This window comes from Littorina saxatilis, linkage group LG16 (assembly GCF_037325665.1).
Source record: "Littorina saxatilis isolate snail1 linkage group LG16, US_GU_Lsax_2.0, whole genome shotgun sequence".
Lineage (NCBI taxonomy): Eukaryota > Metazoa > Mollusca > Gastropoda > Littorinimorpha > Littorinidae > Littorina > Littorina saxatilis.
In genome coordinates this window covers 6,105,374-6,125,675 of record NC_090260.1, presented here as the reverse complement: position 1 = coordinate 6,125,675, position 20,302 = coordinate 6,105,374, and the positions used below count along the sequence as shown (strand labels likewise).

The following is a 20,302-nucleotide window of genomic DNA, read 5'->3' as shown; positions in this document are numbered from 1 at the left end:
TTGTCCTTCCGCAGTCACAATTCACATCACCCATAGTCCTCACATCACAGTTCACATCACCCATAGTCCTCACAGTCAAGTTTTACAGCACTCAAGTCTATCTAGCATACTGTCACATTCACAGGGACTGGTTGTAGAGTCGTACAGCCATCGGGAGGAACGAGTCCCTCATCCGGTTCGTCCTGGCCCGCCAGCACCTCAAACGGCGTGATGACTCACGCGTGGGCTCGCACGATGCGAGCGCCTGGTGCAGAGGGTGGCGGTCGTCAGAGCGGATCATGCTCAGCTTCTTCAGCGCCACACTCGGGAATCGAGTGCTGAGAGGCTGAAGCTCAGAGCCAATGATGGAGCCTGCTCTCTTCACAATCTTCTCCAACCTTTCCATGTCGCCTTTCTTTGCACTGCTGTGGTAGCAGAGCTGGTTGAAGGAGACGACACTCTGAATAGTCGCCTGGTAGAAGAGGTGGAGGATCTGTGGGTCGACGTGGAACTGCCGCAGCTTCCTCAGGAAGAAGAGCCTCGTGTTTGCCCGCTTGCACACGGCGTCCACGTTTGGCGACCAGTCGAGCTGGTTGTCGATGATGTAACAAGTACGTCAAAAGTATACCTAATCTTATGTTCATTTACTTCAATCATTACTTTCCTCTGGTTAATCATTTCTTCATAAAGACTACTTAAAATGACTCAAATATTTCCCCTTACCAGGCCTCAACACACATGCAGGTCGTTTATTGTTTTACCTGTGCCGTATTGGCGTACTCGTGTATCTCGTGCTGACATGATACATGTCACACTAACACCAAAGTTTTCTAAGGGTTTGCCCATTATTCAGAGCACTGGCCTTTGACAAGAAAAGTAAAGAATTGCTGTCGAACAGTGAGCAACGAGGGGTCAGTAAATGATCCACGCGGGTTGACTCGTTTGTGTGTTGTGTTGTGTGTGTGTTACATTATTCGTTTTTGTTACATTATTCGTTGTAGCAGACAACCCCTTCAACAACAATTGTTCGATGCGGGCAAACGCCGACACAGTCCTACTTGGATGACACAAACTTCTACTTAATTCGTGAAATGCACGAGTTTTAATTACCTCAATTTTGCAAAACTGGTCCAGGCGCCCTGATAAGGGCCCACATGTTATCATCTGGTGCAGGAAATTATGAAGACCTGATTAATACCAATGTGCCTACAGTCCACAAACGTAAACTCCTGTTAGGTATACTTTATAGGAACGTATTTTCTTCTTCTTCATTTATAAAAATGTTTGTAGCTGGCGAGATATTTTCGAAAAACCTTGTCTCAGGCGTAAGGCAAACGGGCAATATACGTAATGTCAGTCAGTTAATGTAATGAAATATCTGTGTCTTCTTCCACTTAAATTGAATATTTCAATTGTGATTTTCATCTTGCTTACTGCTCAATCAATCAATCAATGAGGCTTATATATCGCGCATATTCCGTGGGTACAGTTCTAGGCGCTCTGCAGTGATGCCGTGTGAGATGAAATTTTATACGGCCAGTAGATTGCAGCCATGTCGGCGCATATTTACCTTTCACGGCCTTATTCCAAGTCACACGGGTATGGTAGACAATTATTAACTGTGCCTTAGCAATTTTGCCAGGAAAGACCCTTTTGTCAATCGTGGGATCTTTAACGTGCACACCCAATGTAGTATACACGGGGGGTGGTTCGGACACCGAAGAGAGTCTGCACACAAAGTTGACTCTGTGAAATAAATTTCCGCCGAACCTGGGATCGAACTCGCGCTGACAGCGGCCAACTGAATACAAATCCAGCGCGCTACCAACTGAGCTATATCCCCGCCCCTACGCTTGTTGAACACACTCAGTCCACTGGCAATCGTATTAATGTCCAGCTGGTTTAGTCAAGGCAAAACGCATAGTCGAGTAACCCATGGTCATTTGTGTCCCAAGTCTCGATCACCTCGCACCTGCTTCGTGTCATGCGCGCGAATATTCACACACTCCGTACAACAAGTACAATTCCCTACAGAGAAGATTTACACACTGTGTACAACAAGTACAATTCCCTACAGAGAAGATTCACACACTCCGTACAACAAGTACAATTCCCTACAGAGAAGATTCACACACTGTGTACAACAAGTACAATTCCCTGCAGAGAACATTCACACACCGTGTACAACAAGTAGAATTCTCTACAGAGAAGATTCACACACTCTGTACAACAAGTACAATTCCCTACAGAGAACATTCACACACTCCGTACAACAAGTGCAATTCCCTACAGAGAGGATTCACACACGCTGAACAACAAGTACAATTCCCTACAGAGAAGATTCACACACTCCGTACAACAAGTACAATTCCCTACAGAGAAGATTCACGCACTCTGTACAACAAGTGCAATTCCCTACAGAGAAGATTCACACACTCTGTACAACAAGTACAATTCCCTACAGAGAACATTCACACACTGCGTACAAGTACAATTCCCTACAGAGAAGATTCACACACTCTGTACAACAAGTACAATTCCCTACAGAGAACATTCACACACTGCGTACAACAAGTACAATTCCCTACAGAGAACATTCACACACTGCGTACAACAAGTACAATTCCCTGCAGAGAACATTCACACACCGTGTACAACAAGTAGACTTTGTCGCGGAACGCGATTCAGAAAATAAGTTTGTGTTTGCAGTGTTTAGTCATGTTTAGTCAATAATATTTATCCGATTTAACCGAGACCGGAAGGAGACGGCGCATGAAGGTACCGAGACCAGAAGGAGACGGCGCGTGAGGGTCTTCTTTAGTGACGTGTGAAAAGTCTCTCGCGTCACGTATAGCGCAGCCAATTATCAGGAGGCAGGTCAACGGCGATCTGGCATTCTGCGTTGAGACACGAGGACAGGCGCACGGGCAGGCAGACGAACGTCTTAATTCGCTGGTCAAGAAACAGCATGCGACGCGTGTCACATTAATAGCAGAATAACTTACGTCGAAGGGTGAGTAGCTCATTCAAGTCAAGCTTGCCAAAGCCTTTCCGATTTTCGCCTGCGCAGTCAACTCAGCTGGTAACCAAATGGCCAGCCGGGAGATTTCGCAACGGTCAAGTCGTTACCGCAAATATTTTCTTGTTGTTCTGTAATATCGTAATATGATGCATGTATCGTGTTATGTAGTTGTTGTGCAAGTGGAAGCCGTGATGTGGCGGCAACTTGAACGTTTGGATTAGAGCACTTTGGGCTCAGTTGTTTTATTTTGTTTAGCTGGTCACTGCGATGGGAGAAGGACCAGACCAGCCGCAGAACAAACCACTCAGTAAGTTCTATGATTGTATGAACCAATTATAGAGCTGAACCAAGGTTTGTTAATTGCAGACGTTCCGGGTTCCGGGTTCCGGGTTCTGGGTGAAGATGTCCAAGGACGTCGAGGCAGAGTATATTTACCGAACACTTCAAAGAACATGAACTGGATGGGGAAAACCAACGAGTCACGAGCAAGCATGGTTTCAACTGGGATCGACCTTTTCGTCATCTTCAGACCGTCAGGCGAACCAGTTCTTCAGAACTAATTTAAGTAACACTAAGGAGAAAAACAGACGTGCTTGTTCTGTGTCTCTCGAACTCGTGTGATATGAATCGTGCGCGATGAACTAACTTTCCTAACTTTTCGAATCTTTTCTTTTTTTTGATACACCATTCATCCATCGGAAAGATTTTTTTTTGTGTGTAAAAACATGCAAAGTCTATCTGGTTTCTAAAGACAACAAAGAAGGAGAAAAATAAACCGAAATTTATACTTCGTAGAATCCACCTATAAAGAATTGCGTTTGTTGTTGAGTTTTTTTTAGCAATAAAACTCAAGTGTGGGAGCTTGAAAGTACTTCTACTATTCTAAATCTTTCTTCCCCACATTCCGCTACAGACTTCTCTACAGAGAAGATTCACACACTCTGTACAACAAGTACAATTCCCTACAGAGAACATTCACACACTGTGTACAACAAGTAGAATTCTCTACAGAGAAGATTCACACACCGTGTACAACAAGTACAATTCCCTACAGAAAACATTCACACACTGTGTACAACAAGTAGAATTCTCTACAGAGAAGATTCACACACCGTGTACAACAAGTACAATTCCCTACAGAGAACATTCACACACTCTGTACAACAAGTACAATTCCCTCCTTTTAAGTTGTCAAAAAATTACCAACATGTATCAGTATTTATCGCCAGAGGATCGGTAATACCTGAAAATCGACCCTTGGGAAAATATGCACGATATTCAGAACTCGGAGTGTGTAACCAGTGTGTATTTCCATTTTGGAAAAAAAAAGGAAGGCACTTATAATCCGTCATGCAGTGGATGTTGCCTTTGACGCCATATTATTCCATGACGCACGCTGACTTCTTCACTTGTTTCTGGGGCTATAGTTTTAGCTTCTTCTGCTAGTATCTTCTCTCTGTGATTTCTTAGTGTTGACAATTAAGTTCGCGTTTGGATCTAAAAATGTGCGCTGATTTGTTTCAGTAGATTTAAAGTGGTCGCACATTTTTGGATCTGTTTTTTTCATTACAAAAGTTTTCTCTGCCATTTGCGGGGCGGGGATATAGCTCAGTTGGTAGCGCGCTGGATTTGTATTCAGTTGGCCGCTGTCAGCGTGAGTTCGATCCCAGGTTCGGCGGAAATTTATTTCAGAGTCAACTTTGTGTGCAGACTCGCTTCGGTTCCTACTTAAAGTAATCAGTGATATTCTGTCTGCTCTGGATGGTGGTGATGTGTCAGTGCTTACCCTACTTGACCTTTCTGCAGCGTTCGACACGATTGACCATGTCACGCTTCTCCATAGACTTCAGACTCTGCACGGCATATCCGGTCCACCGCTAGCATGGCTTGAGTCCTATCTCATTGGCAGGACTCAGGCTGTGCTTGTCGATGGCCAGATGTCTGCTCCAGCCCCACTTTCTTTCGGCGTTCCTCAAGGTTCAGTACTCGGTCCCATCCTTTTCATCATGTACACTAAGCCCCTCTCCACACTGATTCAAAACCATTCTGTTTTAAATCAGTCTTTTGCTGATGACACCCAGCTGTATAAACCCAGTCCCCCTGCAGAGACACATTCCGCCATCCAGTCCATTCAGACATGCATCACTGATGTTAAATCTTGGATGGTCGATAACAAACTCAAGCTGAATGATGATAAGACTGAAGTCTTACTGTGCAAAAAGAAGAACACTACATTTCCCTCTCCCCAACTTGTTTCTGTTCAAATAGGCAACACCGACATTCTTTTCTCACCATCAGCTAGAAACCTTGGATTCACCCTTTCATCTGACATGACCCTTAACAAACATATATCTTTTGTCTGTAGAGCAGCTTATTTTGAGCTTCGTAAGATCAGCACCATTCGCCACACACTCTCCTCTCAAACAACTAACACTCTTGTCTGTGCCTTTGTTCTTTCTAAACTTGACTAATGCAACTCTCTTCTCTCTGGCTGTCCTCTGTACCTCCTGCATAAACTACAAAAAGTCCAAATCTCGGCAGCACGCCTCATTCTCAAAGCACGAAAACGATACCACGCAACACCACTTCTTCACACACTGCACTGGTTACCTATTCAAGCCCGCATTGACTACAAACTGTCCACCCTCTGCTTTAACTTCTTTTCTGGCTCGTCTCCTGCTTACTTCTCTGAACTCCTCACCGTCTATTCTCCAGCAAGACAACTCCGTGCCTCTTCTGACTGTCGCATCCTTACCATTCCACACACCAAAACCAAAACATACGGACAACGCACTTTTACTTTCTGCGCACCCACACAATGGAATTCTCTCCCCTTTCACATCCGCCACTCTCAGTCACCCCAAGCATTCAAACGAGCACTTAAAACGCACCTCTTCAAGAAATACAACCCCTGATTTTGTTTTCTCAGTCCATCAGTAGGCTACAAGTATTTGTTGTTTTAGTGATAATGTATATAAACATCTAGGACTGTTTTCAGCATTGTTGATAACATGTTCTGTTGATTAAGGGTATTCAGCTGGTATTTCCTTGTTTTTTACTACCTATTTTATTCATGTTTTTATTGCTTAGTGGAAGAATCTTTTGTAATGTATGTTTGATGGTGTATGCTTTTAATTAAGCGTTGTTGACTATGAATGTAGATGTAAATGCTTGTATAACTGTGTTTTGATTTTAAATGTGTCAAGCGCAAAGAGCATAATTGTAAAGTTATGATGTTGCGCTATATAAATGCTCATTTATTATTATTATTATTATTATTATTATTATTATTATTATTATTATTATTATTATTATTATTATTATTATTATTATTATTATTATTATTATTTCCAGCCACATCGAAAACTGAAAAAAACTTTACGATCATCCAAAAAGAAACACATCATAACAACTTACGTAAACTAGGGATTAATGCAACTTCCAAAATAGTTCCTGTGATTGTAATTTATTGGACAGATACCCCAGTCAATTACCCAACCCTCGTTTATCCGATTCTTGGCATGTCATCATAATTATTCAAAGTTCTGTATCATACAGTCTGTCCGATTGGCTTTTCTAATTTGTTCACACTTCTTTCAACATATTCTGAAAATGTCACAGGCGAAATATTACCGACATCTGTTGATTTAGTGGTCAATTGGTGTCCGAACTCTTTAATTGTGGTTCAAGAAGACTTCAGAAATCACGAAGAATATCATGCAGACAGACATTCCTTAGCAAGTCGGTCACAGTAAAACCGACCGCCTTAGCTTCAGAGCAAAACTATCGTCTTGTCTGCTTGACGGCACAGATACTAATCTGAACAACCTTCCCAATCAACGTACTTTATACACATAGACACAGGAAGGCCATTTAGGATAAGAATAAGATAAGGATATATTTTATGTAGTCCTGCGAGGCTAACCTCATGGAAATTCGGGCTGCTTTCTCACTGGAGAAAGCGAGTTGCCATGCAGTATACGGCGCTACCCATATTTTCTCTCTCTTGTTCTTGCATGCGTGTATTATTGTTTCCAAGCCCTGACTCGGACTTTTGCTGTGAACTTGGGATCTTTGTCGTGCGCGTGTGTGCACACGGGGGTGATTGGACACTGAGTCTGCACGAAGTTGACTGTGGGAAATAAATTCCTCGTAAGGATCGAACCCACGCCGACAGTGACAACTAGTTTTGATTCCAGCGCCGCTACCGACATAGCTATGTTCCCGCCCCAAGACCAATCAGACAAATAGAGGATGGTGTAGGGGGAGGGAGGGGGGGTAACTAAAGCCAACTGAAATGGCAATGACAACTGTTTATAACATGCGTATCTTTATACTGAAGATAACTATGAAATAGATAATAGTGTGCTATCGTCTGTTTCCCTAGTTGGCATTAGGTTTGCTTAGAAGTCAAGACATGGATAAAATCTACGCAGCCATGTCCTTTTGTTCAAAAGGCATAATTCATTTGTTTATACACTCTTAACATTGTCTCAAATGACAGCAAACTGCTTGACTTTCAATTTATATCAGATGTGTTACAATAAGATACAAATTGTGTGTTTTTGTCTTCTGTCTGGATGTGATGCAAATAAAAACAAAATGGGAACGGAGATTCTATTGGTTAGCAACGACGTCAACATGTCTCGTGACTCTTCAGGCATTTTTAGGCTAATCGTATGCAAACCTTGTAAGAGCTTTTTTAAATTCTGAACAAATGATATACAACACAAAAATATGCGACCAGAACTGCATTCTCGATGAGCTTTTGAAAAAAAGAGTCGATATAAGTAAATGGAGAAAACAAGGGAAATAATCAGAACTGTAGAGAGGTAATGGAACTGTAGTTAACACCCAGACAGTTCAGTTAAGCTTTAACATCACGGACAGTTACAAACATCAGGTACCATTGACGTTCACGCTCACACTGCACACGTGCTTACCTCTTCAGACAGGAGGCAGCGTTGTAATCAGTCAACGTGTGTGTTGCTCAGTCAGTGTTCACAGTGATACAGGGACACACAACACATCACTCCATGGCCTCTGAGTGTGGGGGCTGAGTGTTTCAGTCAGTGTTCACAGTGATACAGGGACACACATCACATCACTCTATGGCCTCTGAGTGTGGGGGCTGAGTGTTTCAGTCAGTGTTCACAGTGATACAGGGACACACAACACATCACTCCATGGCCTCTGAGTGTGGGGGCTGAGTGTTTCAGTCAGTGTTCACAGTGATACAGGGACACACAACACATCACTCCATGGCCTCTGAGTGTGGGGGCTGAGTGTTTCAGTCAGTGTTCACAGTGATACAGGGACACACATCACATCACTCCATGGCCTCTGAGCGTGGTGGCTGAGTGTTTCAGTCAGTGTTCACAGTGATACAGGGACACACAACACATCACATCACTCCGTGGCCTCTGAGTGTGGGGGCTGAGTGTTTCAGTCAGTGTTCACAGTGATACAGGGACACACAACACATCACTCCATGGCCTCTGAGTGTGGGGGCTGAGTGTTTCAGTCAGTGTTCACAGTGATACAGGGACACACATCACATCACTCCATGGCCTCTGAGTGTGGGGGCTGAGTGTTTCAGTCAGTGTTCACAGTGATACAGGGACACACATCACATCACATCACTCCATGGTCTCTGAGTGTGGGGGCTGAGTGTTTCAGTCCGTGTTCACAGTGATACAGGGACACACAACACATCACATCACTCCGTGGCCTCTGGGTGTGGGGCTGAGTGTTTCAGTCAGTGTTCACAGTGATACAGGGACACACAACACACCACATCACTCCATGGCCTCTGAGTGTGGGGGCTGGGGTCTGAGTGAGTGAATCCACAGCCATTGAGCTTCTACACCAGCTCGTGGAATATCACTTAGTCATACACACACGCCATATGTCCTTTTCTTTGTATTCAACTTAGTGAGTTATCAACAGGAATGTGATTAATTTTAGGGTTAGGTATTTTAGGTAATCATATTAAGTAAATGTATGAGTTTAGTTTGTATTTATGTTACAAACACCACCACTGCAATACTCAACACAAACACACACCACTCTCCGTGTATTGTTTACGGCGAGTCCCCAGGAGTACATACTGAGCCCTGACAGCGCCGCAATATATACCCGGGCAGACATACCCGTGCAAGCCACGTGATAGGTGTTCTCCACACAACCACACACACGTCAAGTCACCCATGTGGTCATGACGACGCGTCCATAGAGACCGAGCCCTGACAACACTGCTGCAAGAACGGGATAGACAGGCCCGCGCAAGCGTCATCATTATTACGCAAACGCACACCCGTCTCCCTGTGGTCATGACGACGAATGTTTATGGACGCCCCTATAGGAACAGACAGGCCTGTGCAGGCCTAATGATACGTGCACCTTACTGTGACGTACCGCGCTGCAACGTGATTGGGACAGGATCGATTGAGCCACGTCCTGTTGTCGATTTGATCGCAGTTCGGTGTATTGTGCGATCATGGATTTTTGTTCAGAGAGAAAGGGAAAGAGAACGGGGTGGGGAGTGAAGAATGGAAGGGGGGGGGAGGGGGAGGGGGAGGGGGGGGGAGGGGAGGGGGGAGGGGGGAGGGGGTACCATGTGAAGGCAGGGTAAGCGCAGACAGCGAGACAAATAGTCAGTCTTTTACAAAATATATTATTATTATTTAAAACCACATGTGTACTTTTTGTGCTGAAATTGTGAAGATGTGACAAATGCACCGGTCTACGGGTAGCATGATTTCAGGCCCACAAGAACTTTCCATTCTTACTAGTGATTCTCAGCGATACGATGTTGGCTTGTATCTAATGCAAAAGATCCATTCCTAAAGCATGACAATTAGCTTAACCGTAAGCAAGCACACCGTACCAACATCACCATGTAAGCATAGTAAGAAAATGTACGTCTTTCCTCCAGGTCACAAATAAGGATGGTGCAGAAATGCATCCGTTTTTAGTATGTTTCAAAATGTTAAATTGAATCTTTTTCAGGTTTTCCTGTGAATCTAAAGAACAGGTTTGTCAACTTATGAAGACATCAATTTGAATTAGATTTGTTTGTATTCGAGCTAGCTGAAGTAAACGACGGAAGACAAATTGTGACCAGATTAGATTCATACACACGGCGTCTCTATGTCAGGGACTTTGACTCGGGACGTGTGTCGTTCAGGACGGCTACTGGACGTCTTCTAAACCAGACAGGGTACGGCCTGGGAGAAAAAGACAATGTCCCCCTCAACCCAATTCTGAGTCGCATTCAACAAAAGCCAAGTACGCTTTTATTCAAAGATGCAAAATTGTGCAATGTGGTGCTCAGATTTGCGACTGTAACATGATACCGTGGTATGTGTGTGTGTGTGTGTGTGTGTGTGTGTGTGTGTGTGTGTGAGTTCGTGTGTGTGTGTGTGTGTGTGTTGATGTCAGAGAAAAGACTACATTTTAATTCTTCAACTTGAGGCTCGCCCAGATTTGTTAGCAGAGCTGCATCAGCAAAGAGAAATTCTCTGCATGTTTTCTAACAGGAGCATAAAGGCCCACCTATCTTGCTTTAGGTTCTAGCTCCCTTCGCGCGTCTAAAACTTCCTTGTGGTCGCCGATCGTCAGATGCTTGTCAATGTGCTGGTTCGAAAACTGAATCTTTAGACAGCGAGTTGGCTTTTCAAGGTTTGTGACATACCTAACAATATATGAGTCTCTTGTCGTATCGAAACGAGTAACGCTTTAGTCAATACTTTTGGAATGTTCGTTGTGTTGAAGTTTTTTTTAGCGAATCATTAGCAGTCGAAACAAGTTGTTTGCCGCTTTCCCCTTATGTTGTTTCAGCTAAAGTTGGCGGGCGAGGCAGTTGAAATAAAATCCTTGCTTGTCCCAGCAATAAACTTCCTTTTTACATTCAGTCAAGTGTTTTTAACATAGAGGGGGAATCGAGATGAGGGTTGTGGTGTATGTCTGTGTGTATGTATGTATGTATCGATTGGACATTTGATTTCCCTTCTTCGAGCCATGTGACGTCAGAGGCCTACAAAACTTCATATTTGGGCGTTTCAGGTTGACCGAAACTTCAAAGGAACTACAAAACACACGTCATGTGTTTGATTGCATGTGTGTGTGCTCGTTCAATCGTCAAAACAACAACAAAGTCAGTACATGACGTGCGTTTTGTAGTCCTGAATTCAAAAATATTACCCGCTATTACGAGCTAGTCGTGTGACAGAGAGTTTTCTTGCACACGAGACTGTAGATGTTTCACGACGGCTTTAGCCGGAGTGAAACAGCAGCAGTCGAGTGTGCAAGAAAACTCTCTGTCACACGACTAGCTCGTAATGGCGATTGTGTCTCACAGCTTCAACAGAGGAGAGAACAAACACGTTTTGCGTACTCACGCTTGATAAACCTAAACACAGGAGCAGCCATTGTGGAGAGATCTACTTTTTGACGAAAGTGACCGAACAACTATAAATGACGTCTCGGTATATGTGAATGACGTCACAGTCATCGTCACAGTCTGTATCTTTTGAAGCATCGCAATCTTCATGACGTCTTTCTGTGTCTGCATCCGCGAAATGTTTGTTCTTTCCGGGATCTTTGTCATCTATGTCTGAACTCTGTCCTTATAGTGTCAGACTAACAGGCCTCCTGAGCGAGCCACTTTCCAAGGGCAGCTAAATTCGCGTATGGAAACAGTACTGTCGTCTGGGATGCCGTTTTCAGTATTCTGAGCGTTGAAGAATTTGTAAAGAGAAGAAACGATAACAGCAGGAGAAATAAAAGTCGTGTGTGCATTTTGGGGGGACGATTTCGAGTTTGAATCCGTTCTTGCACATGCTCCAAAGCGTGTAACATACAATATTGTACACATTTGCTTTTTATAGAAGTGGCAAAGAAGGAAATCGTGTGACATATAGTAATGTCACACGCTTTCCTTCTTTGCCACTACTAAAGCAAACGTGTGCAAGATTGTATGTTACGCGCTTTGGAGCATGTGCAAGAACGGATTCAAACTCGAAATCGTCCCCCCAAAAACCCCAAAATGCACACATGACTTTTATTTCTCCTGCTGTTATCGTTTCTTCTCTTTACAAATTCTTCAACGCTCAGAATACTGAAAACGGCATCCCAGACGACAGTACTGTTTCCATACGCGAATTTAGCTGCCCTTGGAAAGTGGCTCGCTCAGGAGGCCTGCTAGTCTGACACTATAAGGACAGAGTTCAGACATAGATGACAAAGATACCGGAAAGAACAAACATTTCGCGGATGCAGACACAGAAAGACGTCATGAAGATTGCGATGCTTCAAAAGATACAGACTGTGACGATGACTGTGACATCATTCACATATACCGAGACGTCATTTATAGTTGTTCGGTCACTTTCGTCAAAAAGTAGATCTCTCCACAATGGCTGCTCCTGTGTTTCGGTTTATCAAGCGTGAGTACGCAAAACATGTTTGTTCTCTCCTCTGTTGAAGCTGTGAGACATAATCGCCATTACGAGCTAGTCGTGTGACAGAGAGTTTTCTTGCACACTCGACTGCTGCTGTTTCACTCCGGCTAAAGCCGTCGTGAAACATCTACAGTCTCGTGTGCAAGAAAACTCTCTGTCACACGACTAGCTCGTAATAGCGGGTAATGTTATGTTTACTCTTAAAATGTGCTCAGAATAACAGAAAATAGGTTCAACAAGTACTACGGACGCGTGCTTCGCGGTGGTGAGCGTGACCCGTCTCGGTCTTTGGAATGGTTAGCCTAGACTATCTGAATGTAGTCTCGGCGATGATTGGTTTGTGGTGTTGATCTTGACTAAATGTTTTTATATCGCTTCACGCGACTTGTTTATTCTGAGGATGCATTATTTCTCGCTGATTGTATTTCAAAATGACGAAAAAATCACTTGCAGTGGGGGCAAACGAATTGCGTTTCTGTTGCCCCCTACTGTACGTGTATACAAAGGATCAAAAGTTGTCTGCATGGAGCGTGTCCCCAGCCAAGACGACTCATATACAGATGCATGACGCGTACTTGTCAAATCAATCTTGGCCAGCTTGTGACAAACGGATTTGCACATAGTGTATATTGGAATTATGTGACTCAGGTGTACAGAATTTATGGGCCACGAACTTTGAGTGGACACCGTACAGTGACGTCACTGACGCAGTGCAGTAGTGTCGGTGACCAATCAGAGCAGAGTATAGACCGAGGGGGCGTTGTAAAGATAATACAGGCGCAGAGCTTTGCAGACTGTCGACAGGAGCAGACGTGTCTCCCAAGTGTAAAGTTCTCACCGGGCGCTAGAGGTCGTTTGGAGACCCGTGTCGCGGTACTGAGTCAGTAGATTCAGCTGCTGTGTTTACAGGTATTTATTGAATTGATTATTTTTTGTTCTTTTTGCCTTTGAAATTTTCTAATTTGATCTTGGAATTTTTTATTTTGTGTGATTAATTAGGTTTATTGATTTTGTGGCATTGCTTTTGTTGATTTGTTGTAAATAATTAAGGTAATTAGTTGTGGTATTTTGATATAGACTTTAATTAGATTTAAGTTTTAGTTTACTGTTGATTTGTTATTTGTTGTGGTAGTAGATTGAGTACTTTGAATTTTTTTTTGTTGGTTTAATTTAGTCTGCTGTTTGGTGATTGTGTCACTTTAAAATTTTTTTCTGGATTTTGTTTTATTTGCCTCCAACTACATTTTTTTGGTTGTTGACTTGTTGATCTAAATTAAGTTAATCTCATTAGTACAGTTGTTTTAAGCTACTATTTACAACTTTAAATTTGTTTTAGTTTAATATAGAGTGTTTCACTTCATACATTTTTTGTTGGAACTCCGTTGTTATTTTTGCTTCCAACTACGTTTCTTTTAGTTGGACTTGACTTATTTTGGCTTTGATTTTCTGATGTAGTACTTAGTTGTTCATTAGTCTTAAGTATTTACTTGTGTTTGCATTTTTGAACTTTGAATTTTTCCTCTTATTTGTGGTTTGGGGTTGTTGTTTTGTTTGTACTTGTATATATGTTTGAAGATTCGTTTTGACTTCATTGACTGAATATTTGACTTTCATTAAAACTGTTGGATATTTTTGCGTGAGATTTACGCCAAAACGTGTTTAGATATGGTCTTGTATTGACTATTGGGTTTGGTGCCAGATTTTTTGTGGTACTTAACAGATTTCAAGTAGATTGCTTGAACTTGCATTATTCTTTGAAACTTTTTCAAATTTGTTGTTTCTCTAAACTTGGTCATATTTTGGTGTGATTTTGAAAGTTCAAAACTTACACAATGGAGAGCGAAGATGATTATGATGCGTTGTTTGAAAAGTTTGTAAAACAGGCAGAGACTTTGGGTCTGGCTGCAGATAAACGTGAGAAATACGTGAAAGAAAGTTTTGATCGTTTGGAGAGAAAACGAGAAAAAGATGAAAAAGAAAAAGATAGGGAAGAAAGACAAAAAGCATTAGAACTGGAAGAAAGTCGAAGACAAAAAGAATTTGATCGACAAAAAGAAAGGGAAGATGCACAAATTGAAGAAAGACGAAGACAAAAAGAATTGGAAAGGGAAGAGAGACAAAAAGAATTGGAAAGGGAAGAGAGACAAAAAGAATTGGAAAGGGAAGAGAGACAAAAAGAATTGGAAAGGGAAGAAAGACGAAGAGAAAGAGAAATGGAACACCAGTTGAAACAAAAAGAACTTGAGATTAGGCAGGCTGAAATTGGTGCGGGTTCGCATGCACCACAAAATGGTCGGGATTCTCACACTAATGTAGGTGCTCGCCCTGTTTACCCCAGACTCCCTGCATTCAGAGAACAGCAAGATGATATAGACTCATACTTGTTCCGATTTGAAACTCATGCAAAATCTCTGGGATGGGAAGAGACAAGGTGGATCACGTACTTGTCTGCTCTTTTAGAGGGCAATGCATTAAACCTATACCATAGCCTTGCTGCTGCTGGTGAACTAACATACCAATGTTTGAAAGAAAACTTGCTGAAGAAATTTCAGTGCACGTCTGAGACATTCAGGCAAAAACTCCGTAATATCCGTCCAAGTGAAAAGGAACCGTTCCAAACTTTTGGGATTGAGTTACGACGACTGTTTGATCGTTGGGTTGCGCTATCTGACATAACCACAGATGTTGAGGGTTTAGTGAACTTGTTTCTGGGAGAACAATTCCTTGAAAGCGTTTCAGCTGACTTAGCTACTTTCATTCGGGAACGAGGTTTAGTTACTTTGGATGAAATGGTCAAAGCTGCCGAGAGCTATCGCTTAGCGAGACCTGGGAAAAACTTGTCACGAAAGTCGGGACCAACCATTTTTTCTGCAGGTTCGTGTAGTCACGAAGAGTACGCTGCAGCTGCTTTTTCACAAAGCAATAATCGGAGAGGTAGTCCGCAGTCTCAGAGGTATGGTTCCAGTTTTGCGGGTCGTAGACAAGGTAACTGGAGCTATGGCAGAGGTACATCTGATGCTCAGGCACAGTCACACAGTGATACATACTATCCTCGTGGAAGTAGACGCAATCGTACTGGTGGTCGCAGAGGTGGTTTGTCCCGGAGCGTAGATATTTGTCTGTTGTGTCATGGAAAAGGACATTGGTCAGTTCAGTGTCCCCTACGGACACACCCTCAGAACCCTTGTCTGATTTGTGGGGTTGGAGGCCATGACAGGAGGTCTTGTCCGTTCTATCTGATTGAATCAGGTATATACAAGCAGATCGAGTCAGGAAATGCTGTTGTCCCAGACATTGGTTGTTCGGTTACTCAGGCTGTTGGAAGTCTGAATCTTGATCACGGTTGTGTCAACAACGTTGCGTGTTCAGTACTCCGTGACACGGGTGCCACGATTTGTGGAGTGCGTAGTCGGTTGGTGACAAGGGACCAGTTTGTAGGTGGTAGCGTCGCCTGTAAGACGTTTGCCAAGAGATACATACATATCGCCAAGCGAAAGTGATGGTTCAGTCCTCTTACTATTCAGGAGAGTTGCTTTGCTGTGTTCTGGAGGACCCTGTCGCTGATTTGATTATAGGGAACATTCCGGGGATTTCGGAAAAGGTGACAGAGTGTTCTCCTATTCTTGAGAGGGTCGCGGCTGTGACTACTCGAGCGCAGGCAAAGAGACGAGATCTCCCTCAAAAGCCTTTGGTAGAGGTAATTGAGGATTTGGCTGTGTCACGTGATGAACTCATTCGGTTCCAGACTGAAGATTGCAGTCTAAAGGGTTGTTTCTCACTTGCAGTGAGTGGAGAATTGAAGTCTGTAGGAACGGCGACATATTCTTTCTACAAAGAAAATGGTATTTTGTACAGGCAATACCAAGCTAAAGACAAAGTTTTTTGTCAGGTGGTGGTTCCAGAGAACTTACGTTCATCTGTGATGGTGACTGCACATGACCAGTTACTGGCGGGACATTGTGGCATTCGGAGAACGTTGACGAGAATTCTTGCCAAGTTTTTCTGGCCAGGTGTTTCGGCTGACGTAGCTAGGTATGTGAAAAGTTGTGATATCTGTCAGAAGACAGTGTCGAAAGGGAAGGTGTACCCTGTCCCACTGGTGGCCATGCCACAGATATCAACTCCGTTTGAGAGAGTTGCCATTGACCTTGTGGGTCCACTTTCTCCACCTTCTGAAGAAGGCCATAGATACATTCTAACCTTGATTGATTTGGCTACAAGATTTCCGGAGGCTGTTCCTATGAAGGAAATCACGTCAGTAGCTGTGGCTGAAGCTCTTCTGTCCATTTTTGCAAGATTGGGTTTTCCAAAGGAGATTTTGTCTGATCAGGGTTCGCAGTTCAACTCTGAACTCATGAAGCAGTTCCATGCGTTGTGCGGTACGCATGCTGTGCGAACTTCGCCATATCATCCACAGGCGAATGGGACTGTAGAGAGATTTCATGGAACTCTGAAAGCGATGTTGCGGAAAGTTGTCCATACGCAGCCGAAGGCATGGCATCGCTATTTGCCAGCGTTACTGTTTGCATGCAGAGAGCTTCCATCTGAAAGTACAGGGTTTAGCCCTTTTGAGCTCATGTTTGGTCGTTCGCCCAAAGGTCCCATTTCTTTGATAGCAGATTCGTGGACTCAGGGTCCAAATACTGAAGATGCTGAGGCAAAACCCATCTACGCATATCTATTTGAACTAAAGAACATCATTGCAGAAACGTGTGAGTTAGCAAAACAAAATTCAGAAAAATCTTCCAAAAGAGGGAAGAAATACTTTGATCAACGTGCGAGGCAGCGCACTTTTGATGTGGGGGACGAGGTGTTAGTCTTACTGCCTACAAATACCAACAAACTATTGATGACATGGTCTGGTCCATACCAAGTTCAGGAATGCTTGCATCCGGATTACAAAATCCTGGTGAGAGGTCGTTCAAAGATCTTTCACGCTAACATGTTGAAACAGTATGTGCGACGAGGTATGAGTGCTGTTGAGACAGAGCAAGAGTGTGATACGTCAGTGTCAGGGGGCAGGTGTGTTTCTTGGAACACTATCACGACTTTCAGGGGTGAGACAGTCTCTGATAAGTTCCCTGAAAAAGCAAGGAAGACTGTTCTACCAGTCTATGGACCGGAGAAACCTCCATTGGTGGTAGGTGATACCATTGCTGTGGTGCAAGAAGAAGATGATTTTACTTCGTTACCTACCTTGCCGGCTCCCATGTCGTCTTCCATGAAAGATGAAGACATATCGTCTATAGACTTTGACAAAGGTCTCTCAGAGATGCAGAAATCGAGTCTGCATGAGGTATTTTCTGAGTTTGCTCAGATTTTGACAACTTGGCCAGGTTCGTTCAATGGAGATCTTTTTCTTGATGTGGATTTGACCACTGATGTGCCAGTACGACGACGTGCATATGATTTACCATTCTCTTCGAAGGAAGTGGTTGAGAGAGAATTGCAGACTATGATCGACTTGGGAGTGATTGAGAAGTCCAAATCTGCATACTCAGCTCCTGTTGTTTTGGTAAAAAAGAAAGATGGTGCTTGTCGATTTTGCATTGACTACAGAGCTTTGAACAAGGTAACTGTGTTTGACGCAGAACCAATCCCAGATGTGGATGAACTCTTTACGAGGCTTGCTCATTGTTCGTACTTCACTCGCATTGATCTCACAAAGGGGTACTGGCAGATTGTTGTAAACCCCGTTGACAGGCATAAAACAGCGTTTGCTACGCACATGGGTTTGTACCAATGGATCAGAATGCCTTTTGGGCTTGTTTCGGCTCCAGCAGTGTTCGCTCGTATGATGCGAATGTTGAGGCTTCAGGACGTCTCCAGCATGAACTTCTTTGACGACATTTTGGTGCACAGTTGCTCATTTTCTGCCCATTTAAAGCATGTACGGGGAGTTCTACAGAAACTTTTACAGTTCAACCTCACTGCAAAACCGTCCAAGATTTCGACAGGTTGTCGTAGTCTTGAGTTCTTGGGTCATGTTGTGGGAGAGGGAATGCTTCGTCCACAGGAGGAGAAGATCCAGAAGATTCTGGCGATTCCTACTCCTACCACCAAGAAGCAGGTCCGATCTCTGTTGGGATTGTTGAGCTTCTATCGGAGGTATGTGGCGGGATTCGCAACTCTCACAGCACCGATCTCAGATCTCGTCAAAGATTCGAGTGGTCGAACCACCCAGTGGACGCCTGCATGTGAGACTGCTTTAACACGTATGAAGCAGATCTTTTCTGAGTTCCCAGTTTTACAATTGCCAAAACTGGACCAGTCTTTTGTTCTCCGGACTGATGCCAGTGGAGTTGGTTTGGGCGCGACTTTGATGCAGGACTTGGAAGGTACACTTCACCCAGTTGCCTTTGCGAGCAAGAAGTTGTTGCCACGGGAAACCAGATACAGCACGATTGAAAGGGAATGTCTAGCAATTGTGTGGGCTGTTGCAAAGTTCTCCAAGTTCCTATGGGGAGTGGTCTTCGTCTTGCAGACAGATCACAAACCACTGGCGTACATTCAAACGTGTCGTTTCAAGAACGCAAGAGTTTTGCGTTGGTCACTCTCGTTGCAAGAGTACAGGTTCACAGTTGAACCGATACCGGGAACACGGAACGTGTTTGCCGATTTGTTGTCACGTTCAAATCATGACCAGTCTGTTCCCTAGAGGAAACTGGTATGAAGATTGCAGTTCAGTAAAGTAGTTACCCTCTTTTGCCTATTATCCTTAAGAAAAATAACCTCGGTCGGTCATTTTTTTCTGGGAGGAGGGGGTAATGTGACAAACGGATTTGCACATAGTGTATATTGGAATTATGTGACTCAGGTGTACAGAATTTATGGGCCACGAACTTTGAGTGGACACCGTACAGTGACGTCACTGACGCAGTGCAGTAGTGTCGGTGACCAATCAGAGCAGAGTATAGACCGAGGGGGCGTTGTAAAGATAATACAGGCGCAGAGCTTTGCAGACTGTCGACAGGAGCAGACGTGTCTCCCAAGTGTAAAGTTCTCACCGGGCGCTAGAGGTCGTTTGGAGACCCGTGTCGCGGTACTGAGTCAGTAGATTCAGCTGCTGTGTTTACAGGTATTTATTGAATTGATATTTTACTCGGAGATATTATTTTGCTCGGAAATATTGACTTGAGAAATGACCGGGAGAGTCATGTGTGAATTAACTGAAAAACGTGCGCGGTTGTCAGCCATTGTGGAAAATGGAATGTTTACATGTTTTTCGGAAATGAATTCGCTTATGAGTTAGCGGGTGTATATACTGTAACCGCATAAGATAGTTGACGGTAGTGATAAAGAACGTTATAAAAGTTTATTCAAGTATGGAGACTTATGGTAGTTTAAACTTGTGTTTTTTAGCACCCCGGGCCGAGTGGGTCACGGAGATATCCCGGGCCGAGAGCGGTCGCGGAAGCGGGAACGAGACGGGAGGTTCTGCCCTCATGCTCCAGCCGAGGGCTGTGGAGACGCTGGAGGGAAAGACAGCGTGAAGCGCTGCGTAACGGGAACCCCGTCCCATTCCACCACACGAGACAGTTGTGTGGGTGGGGTGAAGCAGTGTGTGCCACTGTATACTGTGAGTACGACTGAGAGAATTTAACCAGCGTGATAGCTGCACAGATACGTTTCCCGAGTGAATAACCACGAGACGTCGAGCGTCGTGGGGTTTGTCTTCTGTGTATAACAGAAGTGAATAGTAACAGAAGAATTGTTTGAGACAGTGTCTTCGTGTGTTTTGAGACAGACGGGCTTTCACGGAACAAAGCCTCAAGTGTTATACGTGTGTGCACGAGAACTGTAGATTGCATGACATAATAACATGTATGTAATTTTG

General features: G+C 43.7%; 3 protein-coding genes and 1 long non-coding RNA gene across 4 annotated transcripts in view; all 4 read left to right on the top strand.

Moving 5' to 3' along the window:
* Nucleotides 1–20,302, top strand: part of LOC138949825 (uncharacterized) — a 484,249-nt gene that overhangs the window by 258,071 nt on the left and 205,876 nt on the right. The gene's annotated exons all lie outside the window — the stretch shown is intronic.
* Nucleotides 1–20,302, top strand: part of LOC138950251 (uncharacterized) — a 273,339-nt gene that overhangs the window by 167,344 nt on the left and 85,693 nt on the right. The window lies entirely within an intron of this gene.
* On the top strand, nucleotides 2,687–3,802 carry LOC138951558 (uncharacterized). The gene is made up of 2 exons (XR_011451170.1): nucleotides 2,687–2,992; nucleotides 3,368–3,802. It is a non-coding gene; the product is annotated as an uncharacterized lncRNA (long non-coding RNA).
* Nucleotides 14,182–15,965, top strand: LOC138951296 (uncharacterized). The gene has a single exon (XM_070322925.1). It carries the CDS (start codon nucleotides 14,298–14,300, stop codon nucleotides 15,963–15,965), a length of 1,668 nt encoding a protein of 555 aa, XP_070179026.1. The 5' UTR covers nucleotides 14,182–14,297.

Excerpts from the sequence above, each read along its gene's own strand:
- LOC138951296 (XM_070322925.1), top strand. The coding sequence starts at position 14,298 with ATGGAGAGCGAAGATGATTATGATGCGTTGTTTGAAAAGTTTGTAAAA.